At 62.9% G+C, this 16101-nt stretch overlaps 1 protein-coding gene and 1 long non-coding RNA gene across 2 annotated transcripts; one reads left to right on the top strand and one right to left on the bottom strand.

Moving 5' to 3' along the window:
* Positions 1-4: 4 nt before the first annotated feature.
* LOC116576988 lies at positions 5-3010 on the bottom strand. The gene is made up of 3 exons (XR_004280358.1): positions 1636-3010; positions 142-258; positions 5-47 (listed from the first exon to the last, which is right to left on the bottom strand). It is a non-coding gene; the product is annotated as an uncharacterized LOC116576988 (long non-coding RNA).
* A 71-nt stretch (positions 3011-3081) lies between these two features.
* On the top strand, positions 3082-11075 carry LGALS3BP (galectin 3 binding protein). Its single transcript, XM_032319579.1, has 6 exons — positions 3082-3212; positions 4603-4683; positions 5807-5998; positions 6438-6569; positions 7642-7900; positions 9654-11075. Exons 2-6 carry the CDS (start codon positions 4632-4634, stop codon positions 10708-10710), a joined length of 1692 nt encoding a protein of 563 aa, XP_032175470.1. The 5' UTR covers positions 3082-3212; positions 4603-4631; the 3' UTR covers positions 10711-11075.
* Positions 11076-16101: the final 5026 nt, after the last annotated feature.

Raw genomic sequence — 16101 nt, 5'->3', positions numbered from 1 at the left:
TGATGGCAGAGTTGTGAGTTCAAGCCCCACACTTGGCCTGGAACCTACTTTAAAAAAAAAAAAAAAAAAAAGTTCCACTTCTACCATATGACCGGGTAATCCTATCCCTAGGTATTTTACACAAAAGAGAACAGAACTTACGTTCACACCAAGTGTGCTCCCCGAACGGTCCGAAGAGCTTTATTGTAACAGTGGCAACCCAGGAATGTCCCAACTGGCCTCGACACCGAAAAGCAGAAGAAACGGCCGTCCGTCCGTCTGGGGGGCAAGAAGAGAAATGAGCCTGTTACTGGGATTTGCACGAATGCAAATGCGTGCATGCATGAAGCACCGCGCTCAGTAACGGCCCAGATGCGAAGCATTACGGACCGAATGTTTCTACTTCTGTGGAATTCTAGACACACAGACAGATCGGTGGTGGCCAGGGACGGGGCTGCTGGAAGGGACTGACTGCAAAGGCGCATAAGGGCACTGTCGGGGTGACGAAGACGCTGTGTGTCCCGTGGCTGTGCTCCCGGTTGCCGTCTGTGTACCTGGGTCAGAACTCATTCACTCCACGCGTGTTATTGTTTGTAGATTGTTCTCAAGCCGATTTTTTTTTTAGAAAGAAAAGGTGTGGGTTTGAATCCCAGCGTCTGCCCTTCCAGCTGGATGCTGTCTCTCTGCTCCTCCGTTTCCTCGCCTACGGAGGGGGTTAAGAAGAGCAGCTGCTCCCAGCACGGCGTGAACATCACGCGTGTGCACAGTCCATGGCAGTAGCTGGTGGCATGGACACTGGGCAGGAGGTGGGGTAGCCCACAGGCTGGCTGAGCGATCTCTCGTGCCTCGGTGGCGGTGGCTTCCTGGGGACAGCAGCAGCGTGCACACCATCACAGCCGGGGGCCCAGGCATCCGCGGTGTCCGGGGCTTTCGGCCTCCTTCTCTGAACTGAGCCACTCGGCGCCGGACCAGGCATCTCAAGTGCCAGGTCCGTGGTGCCCTTGCAGAAAGCCCCGGGGAAGCAGATACCCATAAGCTGATCCCGCGAAGAGGCCCCGGTCCTGTATTTTACTCCCTTCCACTTGAAGGACTTCCCAGGACTGTGGGGCTAAGGCTTTGGCAACTTGAGTTTTAAACTTGCGGCTGGGAACATTAATGAAAAGGAAGCTCGGTTAGAGTGGAGCGGGGTGGCCGGCAGGGGGCACTCTCCTGGCCGGCGCCCATGGCTGCTACAGACCCAGCGGGCGGGAGCTACTTGCCCCCGACCACCTACCTCCCCCGCTCCTCCCCCGTGACAGCCCAGCCTGGGAGACACCCCCATGCTGCCAACCCCCGGTTTACCCCAGTGGCCTTTCTGATTCTAACGACCCTCCCTTCCCGCCATGTCAAAGAGCCTCCTCTGCGTCCTGTGGACCCGCCTGTGGCTCTGCGTTGGTTCCTGGTTCCAGGTTGCAATTCGCGGCTCTTCCTGAATAAGCGGGGTTTTGCTGGCAGGGTAACTGGCTGTTATCTGTGTGAGGTTCACACCACCAACACCTCCCGCACCAACACCTCCCGCAGGGCCTCCCTCATCTCCTTTTCCTGATGGGCAGCGTGTCCGGGGAGAGCCCCATGGGACCATGTGAGCAAGGTTCTGGAGGTTCTGTGCCCACAAACCTGAAGCTTCTTAATCCGGACGGGGTCTTAAGATTCTCTGTCTCTTCCGCCAGCGCTATTTCCAGATCCTGCAGTTTCCTTGGAGGGAGTCAGATGAACCCTGGGACCCCCCAAAACCTCGTGTCTTGGGCAAAGAGCCATTAAATGCATGACCTCACCCCCGGGACCACAGGCTGCCGGGGAGACAGTGTGTCTCTGTCAGTGGCTGTCAGCCCTGGCTGCACATGGCAGCCACCTGGAAGGCTTTAAAATACCTGTGCCGGTCCCCACGCAGAGACGGTGACTGAGTGGACACAGGCATCAGGAGTTGGTAAAATTCCCACCTGATTCTCACATGCAGACCAGGGGACGACCTGAAGGACTGCTCCCATCCAGAACCTTGGGATGCAGGTGACCAAAACATAGAGGGCACTGATTGCCTCATTTAAACGCAAATCCCGGGACTTGACCTTGACTTGAGGCCAGCTGGAGCCGGTGGCTCAGACCATCACATCAGGACCTGCTACTGTCTCTGTGTCCCGGCTCTGCCCCATTTCCCCTCCAAGAGGCGAAGCTGACTCTCACAGCGCTGGGGCCCTCACGGGCCCTCCCTGACACCGTCCTTGTAGCAAGGGGCCCGCAGGGCTCTGAGCTGCCAGCTCTGGGTTCGACTCCGGCGGAGCCTGGGGTCCTCAGAGCACAACCTGGGAGCGAGAGAGGGTGCTTCCCCGAGGGGAAATCGCGGTGCCACTTTCTCCCAGAGGCCAGGGATGGCCAGAAGGTGGGCTCCACTCTCTACAGCCACTCCAGAAGCTGCATCCCCTGCCCCGCCGGGAGAGAGACTCCGGGAGAACAGCCGGCCTCGGGGGTGGGTGACATCCTCTGCCGGTGACCAGCACAGGCTCTGGGGGACGCTGCTGCGTGTGGGGCCAGCTCTTCCCAGGGCCGGCTGCACATCAGGGCGTGTTGTCTCATGTCTCAGAGCCTCCCTCCCGCTGTTGGGGGATGGGTCCGTGTGGCCTCGCAGGGTGGGGCCTCTCTGGGGGGGTCAGGCTTGCCAAGCGCTCAGAGCCAGGCAGACAGAGTGAGCGGCCATCCCGGCGGCGTCCACTCTGCTGGCCACGTGCCAGACCTGGGACACGGCTCAGAGCGTTCAGGGGGAGCCCCCGGTCACACCGGCACAACCCTGCCCCCACTCCGCCTCGCCCTGTACCCCTCCCCCCCTCCCCCAACGCCAGCCCTGGGGGCCCTTCCGGCTCGGAAGATTGTTGACGTTCACACATGGCTCTTGGCCGTCTTGCTCTGGTGTTGGGCAGCTGTGCCTCCCCGCTCAGGCTTCCGCCACCCCGACACCCACGGTCGGAGCTGAGGGGGAGGAGGGGCCCGGGGAGTCTTGTCGGCAGCCAACCCCAGAAGAACCCCGAGTCAGGTGGTTTCTAGGAATCGAAACTAGACTGTTTTCTCTAGTATTTCCTGAGACCAGCCTGACCACACTGCACACTGGGAGGGTTTTCTGGGTGGAAGGACAGCCTGCAGAGGGAGCCTGCGGCAGGAAGGGGAGAGGCTCCAGGGCAGCCGACAGAACTTGCCTCAGGCAGGTAAGCTTGTGCCTCTTACTCTCAGGTGGGTGTCCCTCTCTCTACCCAACGTCACCTAGTGGGCATAATCTCCCCCTTTGTACCCAACTGGGGATCTGGTGCTCCTCCTCAGCCCAGGGACCATCACGGCTGCTCCCAGATCCAGAAGGTCTCTGTATGGACAGCTGCTCAGGTTGCTCACTGCATAAGGACAAAGGGGCAAGCAGGCTTGGAATTCAGCCCAGTGCGCTTTCCCCAGTTTGTGCATTTTGGCCCAGGCCTACACATGTCTAAAGGAAAAGTATCTTTTTCTAATTTGCAAAAGGCACCAAATGAGCCAGGGGCAAGCAGTCCCTATCCCAACCGCACAAGTGGGAGAAGGAATCAGGCTACACTAGGTGGCCGTGAACACCGTAAGGGCAGCCACGTTTGCGTACAATACACCATGCCTGACTGGCCATTGTTAATGCAGAAGCGGGGTGCTGTCTTGGGGTCAGCAGGCCCTGACCGGTAGGGGTGCCTGCAACAGCAGCCTCTTGCTGGGCCCAGGAGTGCCGCGGAGGCCACAAGATTCTCTGGAGCCCGAGAGACAAGGACTGGCTCGTCCGTGTTCAGGACATGGCGGGGACACAGCAGGTGGAGAGCAGGTTGGAGCAAGCCCCGAGGATTCTAGAGAAGCAAGAACCCCAGGCAAAAGCTGGAAGAGCTGGGCCTCCCTACACCCCCTGGGCCCCATCCAGGCTGACTGTGCGGTCTTGGTGGCCCCAGCGTCTCATAGCCTTTGGTTCTTGGGGACACTGACCTCAGGCAGGTCCCCACCCAGGCGCCTGCTCCCCCAGCCCCTACCTAGCTGCAGAGTCCGACCCAGACCTCAGCCTTGATGCCCTGCATCACCCTCCCAGCCGCCTCCTCCGGCCCTCTCTGCCGGTCCTGCCTGGCTCTCTGTGGCCTCCTGACGCGTCCCCTCCCTTTGGGGGCTCACAGCTCTCCAGGCACTCCCCCAGGGGTCCAGCGGCCTGAAGATAAAGCCGACCGCTAGCAAGGCCCACCAGGCCGCTCCTGTCGGGGCCCGGCAGGCCCCCGACTCCTCCTTCTACCCGCCCCTCCCAGCCCTACTGGCAGCCACACCCAGGGCCTGGTTCTCCGAGAAGGGCTTTTGTTGTTACTGTCCTGCTGCTCAGAGACCTCCCCCGGGCCCCCTTCCCTGGTCTGGGCAAGTCTTACTCCTCCTTGGAGGACCACCTCCCCCAGCAGGTGAGGGACCCCTGTCACCCTCACAGCTCAGAGGAGCAGGGACTGTGCCCGCTGTCGTCCTCCACACACAGGGTCTAAACGGTCCTGGACAGACAGCGCCTGGTCCCAAGGGCTGTCCAGCTCTGCCTTCTGACTCAACTGCTTCCTTCCACCCCAGGACCGGGCCCCCCCATCCCCGGAGAGGCTATGGCCGTCCCATTGCTCCTCTGGATGTGGCTGCTGGCGGCAGGGACTCAAGGTGAGTTGTGCCGTGTTTGAGAAGCTGCCACTCCCCCTTGAGAATCAAGGCAGCGTTCTGCTCGGGACCTCGGTCGCTGGGGTCAGCCCGAGTCTTCTCTCCTGCTTGAATCCGGGTTATCCTAAGTGACGGTGGCTTGTAGGTTCTGTGGGGTAACAAGGGATTCTCTTTTTTTCTTTTTTTTTTTTAAGATTTTATTTATTTATTTGACAGAGAGAGATCACAAGTAGGCAGAGAGGCAGGCAGAGAGAGAGGAAGGGAAGCAGGCTCCCCGCTGAGCAGAGAGCCCAATGCGGGACTCGATCCCAGGACCCTGAGATCATGACCTGAGCCGAAGGCAGAGGCTTAACCCTCTGAGCCACCCAGGCGCCCCATAACAAGGGATTCTTGATTTCATCCCGTGGGAACCAGAGGGACCGAGCAGGAGGAGCCCATTGGACAGACCAAATGCGGAGAGCGGGGGTGGGTGCATGAGTCAGGACCCTTCCACACAGTCAGACTTCCAGTGTTCTGGACACCGGTCCTCGTGCGGTCTGCACCCTGGGCTCAGGAGACCCCGTGGAGCCTGGCTACTCCCCCAGCTGAGAACCGCCCTCCGACACGGCACCCGGCCCCCCGGCCCAGAACAGTCCCACTTTGTCTCTGCACCCGACTCATTCTGCCAGTGTTTCTGGGGTCCCTGGGCTGGGGGTCCCCGGGCCTGCTGCCCCAGGCTCCCCGCACAGCCCTCCCACCGTCATGTGCTCAGTGCACCCCAAGGCCCATACACCCTCAGGTGGGGGCAGCGTGGGCCCCTCCTCCTCCCCTGTTCTTCCCGGGGGCCCCACCTCCCCCACCCTCAGGTGCTAGAGCCCTGGTTCCCCCTTCCGCCCCTTGTCTCGAAGACAAGAAAAGGTGCTTTACCCTCGAGGGGGTGCACGTCTCCCACTCCTCCCCAGTGGGGGAGCCCTCGAAGATGGATCGGGGGCTATAAGGCTACAGGGGCAGTGGGCACCCCCTGGGGAGGAACTTGACAAGTGACCCTTCCAGGTGGGGGAGGTGACGGCAGGTTCCCTGCTGGGACGGGGTCCCGGCTGCCTGGCCTCCATCCCTGCTGATGCCTGTGCCCTTGGGAGCCCCGTAGGCGCAGAAGATGGGGACATGCGGCTGGCGGACGGGAACACCCCCAGCGAGGGCCGCGTGGAGATCTTCTACAGAGGCCAGTGGGGGACCGTGTGTGACAACCTGTGGGACCTGACGGATGCCAGCGTCGTCTGCCGGGCCCTGGGGTTTACGAATGCCACTGAGGCTCTGGGCGGAGCAGCCTTTGGGCCAGGTAGGCCTGCCTGCCCCAGGAAGGGACCGTCACCTAAGACCCGCGTGTGGCCCTCCTCACGGAGACACTGGGGACCTGCCGCCCTATTCCCTCGGGGCGCGTCCCTTCCTGAAACGCCCCCACCCCGAGTCTGGTGCGGGGAGGTGGTTCTGATGACACGGAACTAGGCCAACTCCTCAGCGGAGGCTGCTTTATGGCCCAGAGTTCCAAGCTTAAACCCGGAGGCGCGCTCGAGCAGCCCCGCGTTCTACTGGGCGGCGGACGGCCCGGGGCCGGGGGGGATGGAGCGCCGCGGTCGCAGCGCAGGTCGGGAGGCCCGCAGAGCTCTTCTCCTGTGGCCGCTCTCCGGCCTTTGCACGGCTTCTGGGGGAGCAGCCCGTGCCCCGGCCCTTCCCCCCAAGCCCCGCCCAGCCCCCCATCCTCCTTGCTGTGCCACCAGGCACCGGCCCGGTCATGCTGGACGAGGTGGAGTGCACGGGGACGGAGCCCTCGCTGGCCAACTGCACGTCGCTGGGCTGGCTGAAGAGCCGGTGCAGGCACAGTCAGGACGCCAGCGCCGTCTGCACCAACGGTGAGCCCCGGGGCACACACGCCCTCCGCAACAAGTTCCCCTGGGACGCCCCCTGGCCCAGAGGGGACAGGACAACCTCCAGAGCCCACCCCGCTCAGCAGCGATTCCAAACTCCCCACCGTCCTCCAATGGAGCAGCTCACAGAGGCCGTGTTCACCCGGGCCCAACAGGCCAGAGCCGCGGGCCACCTGCCTGTTGCTGCTCTAAACCCCAGCCTCTCCCCGTTGTCAGTCCTCGTTCTGGAACGTGGGAGGTGGCGCCCACATGCCTGCACAGAAAGCAGAATGTGCCTTCAACCTGCCCCGTGGTGGAAGCCCACCCCTCCCGCCTCTCCCCTGCCCCACGACACGCGCTGACCTTAGCAGGCGCTCTGTGCTCTGCCGCCCCCAGCCCAGCGTCACTGTTGTCCACTTGTCCTTCTTCCGGGCTTCCCACGGGGCCAGAGGGCACATCAGGGCATTGATACAAGGATAGGGCAGCGGCGTGGAGGGCTCGCGGTGGGGTGTGGGAGGGGGCAGGGCCGGGAGCAGTCTGGTGGGGAGCCCACGGCGGGAGTGGGGGCCGGAGGAATGGCGGGCTGAACCCACCTGGTTGACGTGGGTCAACATCTGCCGGCGGCACAGACAGACCAGGTGGGCTCAGCGCAGTTCTCAGCACAGCGCTGGGACTGTCGCGGGGAGGGGGGCGCCGAGGAGTTTCTTCCTAGGCCTCGGTCCCTGAGGGAGGCTGCCGGGGTCCCCAAAGCTCGAAACTGAGTTTCCAGAAGACCCTCATTCTTTGGACCGTCAAACCAGGGAGAAGGTTTGGGTTCTTAGAAGGGGTTGCCTGGGTCACTGCTTGTTGGGTCCGGATTGAAAACGGTGGGGCCTCGAGCTCTGGAGGTCAACAGGGCCGCCTGAGTGTGGGGGAGCAGGGGAGCTGACCCGGGTGCTCGGCGGGGGTGAGGGCTCTGGGCCGCAGTCGCGAGCGGCACCCTGGGCTTTGGGGCTGGGAGGAGCCTGCGTCCAGGGAGGAGACGTGCTCTCGGTGACGGTGCCCGACCTGACCATATACTCCCCTCCGCCCCTCCCAGAAACCCGGAGCACCCACACCCTGGACCTGTCGGATGAGCTCCCCACGGCCCTCGAGCAGATCTTCGACAGCCAGATGGGCTGTGACCTGTCCATCAGGGTGAGGGTGCGGGACCAGCAGCAGGAGGGCCTGGACCTGTGCGCCCACAGGCTGATCCTGTCTTCCAACCCCGAGGCCCAGGCCCTGTGGAAGGAGCCGGGCCGCACGGTCACCATGGAGGTGGACGCAGAGTGCCTGCCTGTCGTCAGAGACTTCATCAGGTGACCGCCCCCGGGATGGGGGTACCAGGGCCCAGGCTCGTCCCCTCCCACAGCGAACCCCAGGGCTACAGCGCCGAGCACTCCGGTGCACTCACGAACACACGCACGTGCACGGCACACACGCACTCGCCCACACACACCTGCGTGCAACCACACTCATTCATGTGCTCGCGCGCACACTCGTGGGTGCACAGGCTGGGCTTACAGTCGTGTGTGTTCCACACTCACCAGTGTGCACATGCACTCTCCCTGCCACACTTGTGTGCACACACCCATTCACACACTCCTGCATAGACGTGCATACTCTGCACGGACACCCACGCTCACATACACACACACACACACACACACAGATAGACCAACTTTCACCAAACACTGCATAAAAAACCTCCCGGAGTAGGTGCCACTATTCTAAGAGGTTTCCAGTGCTCTGTGGGTTCCAAACTCACCAGGAACGGGATGCCTGGCCCAGCTCGGTGAGAGGTGGCTACAGGGGCCTAGGGCAGAGCTGGGAAGGGGCCCCGGGGGTCGCCCAGAGCAGGAGGCTCCTTGCACACTCGAGGCCACGTGTCTGGGCCACTTGCCTCCCAACACCACATCACACAGCCTCTGGAGAGGCCCAGACATGCATGTAGTTGGGAAGAAATCGGGGGCCCAGAAACACACACACACACACACACACCCCTCTAGCTCTTCAGTAGTGTAAGACTGTGGTAGAAGATTTCCAAGAACCTACAACCCGGTTACGAGTTCATCCTCCTGCTCCTCACGTAATGACCTTGCTTGTGGGAAAGGCAGCACCCCTGTGACCCCAAATCATCACAAAGTCTTACCCAGGCCCTTGCACACAGCTGTGCTGTGCACGTGGTGGGCTCCGCAGTGTGCGGGAGCCAATGCCCCGGATGAGGAAACGGACACACGGGGGCCAGCCTGCCCTGTGCCTGGGCCGTCGCTCCTGCCAGGCCGCCCTGCTGGGGCCTCCAGGGGCTGGTGTTCAGAAAGCATCCGTTTAAAAAGACCTGTTCCTTCTTGTTCTTGAGACCTAAAGCTTTATATAGCGGGAAGCGACATTTAAGAGAAAACAACAAATGGCCATGGAAAGAGATGAAAATGGTTTCTTTCCAGCCACATGAGAAGTCAGTAGCTAGCCTGCGCCCCTTCCAGCGGGGTCAGGGATTTCTGTGATGTTTGAGGATGAGGGCATGTGCCTCTCCCACTCCCCGCCTTCCCGGGGCCAAGCTGGAGTCGTGCCCTGGGTCACCAGGAGCGGGGGCTTCCAGTTGGCAGGGGAAGCAGATGGGGGACAAACTGGGGTGACGCTCATGTCACGGGGCACGAGACAGGTGCTGGGGACCGATGGGGTTGGCTGGGCTTGTGCCAGTGGGAAGAGGGGGCAGTGCCACACCGCCGCTCCAGGCGCCTGCCCCCAGCCAAGGGGTCCGCAGTGACAGGCAAGGCGGAGAGCAGGAGGTGGTGGGGTGGCCTCGGTCACGGGGGAGGGACGGAGCCTCATGCTCCGGGACCCTGGGATCTGCCTGCTTGTCTGTGCACATGGCTTTGGGTTGACCCAAAGGATAAATCCATGGGGCACAGAATGCCCCTCGCGATGGGTGGCACCCCAGGGGGTTCTGTGGGTCAGTGGGCAGCACCTGGTCGACGGTGGTATCGGAGAGGCAGGTTTGGCACACGCCCGGGCATCCCGTTGCCTGCAGGGTCAGGGGACGCCGGGTGCTCAGCTCTCGCTCCTTCCCAGGTACTTCTACTCCCGGAGGCTGGCCGTCTCCCTGGCGTCCATGAAGTGCTTCCACAAGCTCGCCTCCGCCTACGGCGCCCAGCAGCTGCAGAGCTTCTGCGCCAGCCTCTTTGCCATCCTCCTCCCCGAGGACCCTTCTTTCCAGACGCCCCTGGATCTCTATGCCTACGCCCTGGCCACACGGGACCCCGTGCTGGAGGAGCTGTGTGTGCAGTTCCTGGCCTGGAACTTCGAGGCCCTGACGCAGGCTGAGGCCTGGCCGGCCGTGCCCATGGCCCTGCTGCAGGTCCTGCTGTCCAGGAGCGAGCTGGTCGTGCCCAGCGAGCTGGCGCTGCTGACAGCCTTGGACGTGTGGAGCCAGGAGAAGCAGCCTCCCCGCAGGGATGTGGAAGGCCTGGTGGAGCAGATCCGGTTCCCCATGATGCTGCCCGAGGTGCTGTTCGAGCTGCAGTTTAACCTGTCCCTGTACGGGGGCCACGAGGCGCTGTTCCAGAAGAAGATCCTGCAGGCCCTAGAATTCCACACCGTGCCGCTGCGGCTGCTGGCGCAGTACAGGGGCCTGAACCTCAGCGAGGACGCCTACCAGCCCCGGCTGTACACCTCGCCCACCTGGAGCGCCTCTGTCTCCGGCAATTCCCGGGTCTCGTCCGGTGTCCGCCGGAACAACAACTACCGGTCCTTCCAGACCCCACAGCACCCCAGCTTCCTGTTCCAGAACAAGCGCATCTCCTGGTCTCTGGTCTACCTGCCCACCATCCAGAGCTGCTGGAACTATGGGTTCTCATGCTCCTCGGACGAGGTCCCCCTCCTGGGCCTCTCCAAGTCTGACTACTCAGATCCCACCATCGGCTATGAAAACAAAGCCCTGATGGTCTGTGGGGGGCGCTTCGTGGCCCAGGTCACCGACTTCGAGGGGCAGAAGGCCAGGATCCCCAGTGCCCTGGGCACCAACAGTTCCCGGAGCGCCTCCCTCTTCCCCTGCCCGGCAGGCTCCTTCAGCAGCTACCAAGCGGTCATCCGCCCCTTCTACCTGACCAACTCCTCCGGCGTGGACTAGACAGGAGCGCAGAGAACCCCGGGCCCTCCCAGAGCCGCACACTCCCCCCCGCCCCCAGCTGCTTCCTGTCTGCGGCCATCCCCAACAGTGGCCACCAGAGGGCGCTCCTGCTTTCATTGAGCTGAGCTTAGAGAAAGTACTGGAAGGTTTCAACAAATGCTTCCCACTGGGCCCAGAAGTCCCAGGACCACTCCCCATCCCCACCCCCCACACCGCCGCCGCCGGGCTGGTTTCCAGGTGGAGAAGCAGAGGGACCTGGGCGGGGCAGCTGCTGGATTTTCCACGCCGATTTTCACTCCCCTGTCCTCTGCCGTCCCCCATCTGAGATCACTAAGATGGCCTTGGGATTCCCACGGTCCCGCGTTCGTGCGCAGTCATGAGTCCATTCCGCATGCGGGCCTTGGGCGTGTTGGGCCCTGGGGCACAGAATGAGCAGACACGGGCCCTGTCCTCATGAAGCTACCATCTGGGGGTCAGGACACAAGTAGACAGACATGCGGGGTCGTTAAAATTGGAGTGACAGGTGAAGAAAGCCAGAGGAGGTGCGGGGGGCGGCGGGGGCTGGACCCACTCAGGGTTAGAGCTCTGTGGGGACATGAGGAGTGAGCAGCGGCGCAGGAAAACGGGGGGGGGGGTGCGCTCCAGGGAGAAGGAGCGACCGGTGCTCAGCTCCGCGCCTCTGTCAATCCTCACGCCTGTGCAGGGACGGGGACCCCGTGCCTGTGAGAATGGGACCTGGAAGCAACCTCCGTGGCCCTCAGCAAGGTGGCCGACCACAACACTCACGACAGGGCAGCCCGGCCGGCCGGACGTGCTGAACGGTACCGGGTGACCCACAGGCTCCAGGTGGCAGGGGGCCAAGTCTGGGGCCCAGAGAGAATGCCACCCCTGGGTTCTGGGTGCCCAAGGCCGCCCCCACTGCAAGGGGGTGGGAACTCAGAACTGTCCCCGCTTCTCCGTGACACACGCTCCAGGCCCAGGGTCCCTTGTGAAAGCATCTGGTTGGCTGAGCCCAGGCCACGACGCCCGCCACTCTCAGCCGGGTCTGAGCACGAGCCTCTGGCCGGTCGTGGCCTCAGGAAGGGGAGGCAGCACCCGGCTCCCCCGGTGGAAAGAGCGGGGGGTCAAAAGGTGGGAAGCCACAGCGGCACAGGCCCCGCCCCACACTTCTTCCCCTCCCGCCGCTGCAGACGCAGGGACACAGGGACACGATCCTCCTGCCTGACCCCCGCCACTGCCCCCAGCTCCGATGGCGCACCGGCCCCAGCTCTGCCGTCGTGGCCACTCCTGTGGCCGTCCTGTGCCGTCGGGCCCAGCAGCAGGCCAAGGCCGACAGAAAGCAAACGTTCGTGTCCATACGCCCTGGATGCAGCAGGACACGCCGTGGGTGCGGTCAGCCCCGTGGCACCAACAGCGGCTCCCCTCTCCTATGCTCCCCGGCCCCCGTGGCCCCTGCCCGTGTGGAATCCCGCAGCCCGGCCACGGGAGGAGGACCCCCACCAGGTCTGCCCGAGTTCCTTCCCCGCTCCGTATGCTTTGAGGGTCAGCACTGCTCCCCCAGCTCCCCTCAAACCGCCCTTCTCCACCCCCCTTGGACTGGCCCAAGGCCATGGTGAAACTGTCACCTTCCACCTCGGTGGGACGTGAAGGGGTCTCGCGGTAGAAACACTGGTCTCTTGGTGGGGGGCGGGGGGGCCTTTCCATGAGCAGTCACGAGACTTAACCGTCCTCACCCTCTGTGACTTCCAAGACATCTGTCTTTGTCCTGGCCCCCGGGCCTGCCGTCAGGCCCCCACACTACTCCTTCCCTCCCGGGCTCTCTGACCGAAGCCCTGGCCTTCTCCACGGGCGCGTGGCCCCAGACCCTCCTCCCTGTACCCACATGGGGAGTGCGATGTCTGCTCAACCTTCAGTCCCTAAGGGAGGGCGGTGGCGCACAGGGCCTGGTCACGTGGGGCTGGCCTGCCCTTCGCGCCTGAAGCCAGGCCTGTGTTTTTCCCCCCTCGAGGCTGTAGGGGGCCGGGGGAGGGTGGGCTGAGATGCGAGAGAGCCCCGGTAGGGGCGAGTCCCCCACGCTCCTGGGATCGACGGGGCCGCCCACCTGCGGCTCGCAGCTCGCAGCTCAGATCCCGTCTAGTTCCCGGAGGGCGGCCCGGGACACGCGTTCGGGTGCTGGGGCCCAAAGCTGGTTGTGGGTGGAAGAAGAGAGGTTCCCTGCTGAAGAGGGCGGGGCGTGACTTGACTCAGACCCCCAGACACCTCCTGGGGGGTCCTCCTGCCAGGCCCCCTGAGCTCCCCAGGGCACCTTCGTGAAGCTCAAGCCCCCTGGGTTAGCAGCTCGTGAAGGCATCTGCCCTGGTCCCGCACCTCGTGGACAGCTGGCCACATCCTCCCCTTGCGGTTGGGAAGCCCTGCCACCTGGCGCCCCCTCCTGGGTCTGTGTCCTCCGGCATTCAGGGAAGAGAGCTGACCAGGTCTGTCCAGCTACGGGCTACGGATTCACCACCGAGGTGCCCACGTTGGGGTCCTGGGTCCCGGGTTCCTCCCTCGGTATCGCATTGAGGAGCTCATGGGTCTCGGGGGAGTTCCGTTGCCCATCGGCCAGCTGCGGCGGTTAGCACGACTCTCAGACGCACACACAGCAAACCAGACCTCTGGGGGATGCACCTGTACTGGGTATCTCTAGCGTCGGCTGCTCATAATGAAAGCCCAAAATAGCAGTGACTTACCCGAGATACTTTCTTTTGCTCTCACACAGGAGAGATGGGGCCGTCTTTCTGGGGGTAGGTACCTCCTCTCTCCCCACCACTGTCTCCTCGTCCCCGAGGTTACCCAGCAGCCATTATGGCCCAGGAGGTAACCTCGAGGACGAGTGCTGAATCCATGCAGAAGAAGGTTTATGGAAGGAACTAGAAAGCCGGTGGAATGCAGGGAAAGGCTCAAGAACCAGGATCGGGGACTGAGCAACAATGCAGAAACTCAGTGTTTGGGGTGATTGGCCCACTAACAAGGCGTCCGGCCCTGGGAATCGCCGCCTAGGCTGGCTTCTGCTGGAATGTTCCTCTTCGCTCCCACAGGGCTGGCCGGGCTCCTCGCGTTGGGGGCCTCCCCTGGGTGGGACAGCTGGGAGCGTCGGGCCCCTTCTCCATGGGCCTCTCCTCCTGGTGGACGCTAACCCGGGCTTGGACGCGCGGTGGCAGAGCCCCACGGTGAGAGGCCCCTGTAGAGCCAAGGGAGGGAAATGGCCACCACCGCCTGTCCTGAGGACCTGCTAGTTGGTTCTTTTTGGTTTTTTTTAAAGATTTTGTTTATTGATTTGAGACAGGAGAGCAGAGGCAGAGGCAGAGGAAAGGGAGAAGCAGGCTCCCTGCTGAGCAAGGAGCCCCATGCGGGACTCGATCCCAGGACCCCGGGTCCATGACCTGAGCAGAAAGCAGATGCTTAACTCCGGGGGCCCCCCGGAGCTGCCATTTGAAATCGGCCCCGGCCAAGGGGCTGAGGGTGGCCGGACCCCGGTAGTGAAGTTGGAACTGACACCGCTAGCACCTTGCCACGGACATGCCCACGGCTGCGGGGATCCTGGGTTCCGGAGGCCGCTGCCACCGTTCTCCCTCCGAAAGCATCCCGAGCCGCCCCCGCCACGCCGAGCCACATGCTGCCCGACGGAGAGGTCACCTAGGAGCGGCAGCCTGGTCTCAGCCACACAGCGGCAGGTGTCGCAAGCGCAGGAGAGACATTCAGAGGGCCGGCTGGACAGTGGAAACAGCACGGCCTCTGTCCGGGGCAGACGAGGTCCCTTCAAAGGGACGCTCTCGTGCCACGTGTGCCCCATGAAAGTGACTCCGGACACAGTATCAAGTTAGACAGACAGACAAGCAAGCCGCAGAACATTCCTGGCTGTCTGCCGAGTCTCCGTGTCCCCCACCCCCCAGACCCTGCCCCAGATGACCCAGGTGTTCCTTCTGGGACCACCCCTCCTGCACGGAGCTGTCGTGGGGTGACCCCAGGGAGGGGCCGAGGGGAGCCCCCCATGCTCTCTGCCATTGTTTTTGGTTTGGGGTGAAGAGCAGGGAACCCGTCTTCATGTTTTTGTGGGGGGAGGGGATGCGTGGGCCGCCCTTTGACCCCGAGAATACTTGTGTGTCCCTTGTGCAATGAAAGGTTTTTATTTTCTTGTCTTTACTTTTTTCTTCTTATTCTTTTTTTTTTTTTTTTTTAATTGAGGAACTCTGACACAAGGAAAGTCTTTTTAAAAGCAGTCCGCTTGCTGCTCAGGCCCACACACCTCAGGTTTCGGCCAGGGCCATGCATGGACATGCTCAGGACGCGCCGAAATGCACGCTGGCTTCCTTGTGCCCCACCCGTGTGGCTCCGGGCGAAGGTGGCGGGCCCTGGCCCCAGCGAGCGCTGGACAGAAAAGGTTTGATGTGGCAGCAGCTGATCCTCCGAAAGAATGTCGCTGGGGGGCCGCCAGAGCTCAGCGCCAAGCATGTGGTCCTTGCAAAACGGCAGGGAAGGAACGCAGAGCCCAGTGCCGGGCCCCGCCTCCCGCACCGCTGCGGGCCACCACCGGGTGGCTCTGTGTGCACAGACGCTGGCACCCCGTGCCCCCCTCCGCCGCCTGCCCGCGTGCCAGTGGGCCGGGGCTCTGCTGACCAGAGACAAACACGACTGGCTAGTGCCCCGAGGGAGCTGGGACATAGGGGCTTGGGGGCACCACAGGCTGTGACCTATAGGGAGAGAGGAAAGGGCTCCTGGAGACGGTCGAGGCAGAGCCCAGTATGGTGAACCCCGGGATGGAGGGTCTGGAGGGGGCAGCGTGGCCAAGGGAGCAGCCAAAGGGGCTGTGGGGCCCCAGGGTGAGGCAGGGTCAACAGCCCACATGAGTCACTGGGGTGCATGCTCCTTAGTGGAACCTGCCCAGTGGGGACAGCCAGCACCAGCACCTGTGACCCCCATGTGCCCCCTAGAGCCAGCATTCAGCCCTGCTGAGGAGATCAGGGTGCACCCTGGCGGGGATCCAGGCCTGTGTCAGTTTTCCGGGGCCCCCACATGCGTGGCTGGGAGTGACTCCTCCCCCAGTTCTAGAGGCCACAGGGTGCAGACGCACCGCTCCATCTCTGCGGCCGACAGCACGAGCCCCTGTGTCTCCCGTGCCCCTGCCCGTTCTCTCAAAAGGGCACCAGTGACTGCATTCAGGCCCCCTATATCCAGGGCAGTTCATCTCCAGGTCCTTAATTTAGTTTCATCTCCAAAGACCCTTTTTCCAAACACAGTCACATCCAGAGGTCCTGGGGGTCAGGATGTAGAGCCATCTTTTGGGGGAACACCATCAGACTACCGTGGGGCTGTTCTGAGTCTGGGCGCGGGGGTGGCTCTGCTCTTGCCTGC

This window comes from Mustela erminea, chromosome 18, assembly GCF_009829155.1.
Source record: "Mustela erminea isolate mMusErm1 chromosome 18, mMusErm1.Pri, whole genome shotgun sequence".
NCBI lineage: Eukaryota > Metazoa > Chordata > Mammalia > Carnivora > Mustelidae > Mustela > Mustela erminea.
This window is presented reverse-complemented; position numbering and strand designations above follow the sequence as displayed.

Excerpts from the sequence above, each read along its gene's own strand:
- LGALS3BP (XM_032319579.1), top strand. The coding sequence starts at position 4,632 with ATGGCCGTCCCATTGCTCCTCTGGATGTGGCTGCTGGCGGCAGGGACT. Across the intron at positions 5,999-6,437 it reads CGGAGCAGCCTTTGGGCCAG|GCACCGGCCCGGTCATGCTG; the intron begins GTAGGCCTGCCT and ends CTGTGCCACCAG. Across the intron at positions 6,570-7,641 it reads CAGCGCCGTCTGCACCAACG|AAACCCGGAGCACCCACACC; the intron begins GTGAGCCCCGGG and ends CGCCCCTCCCAG.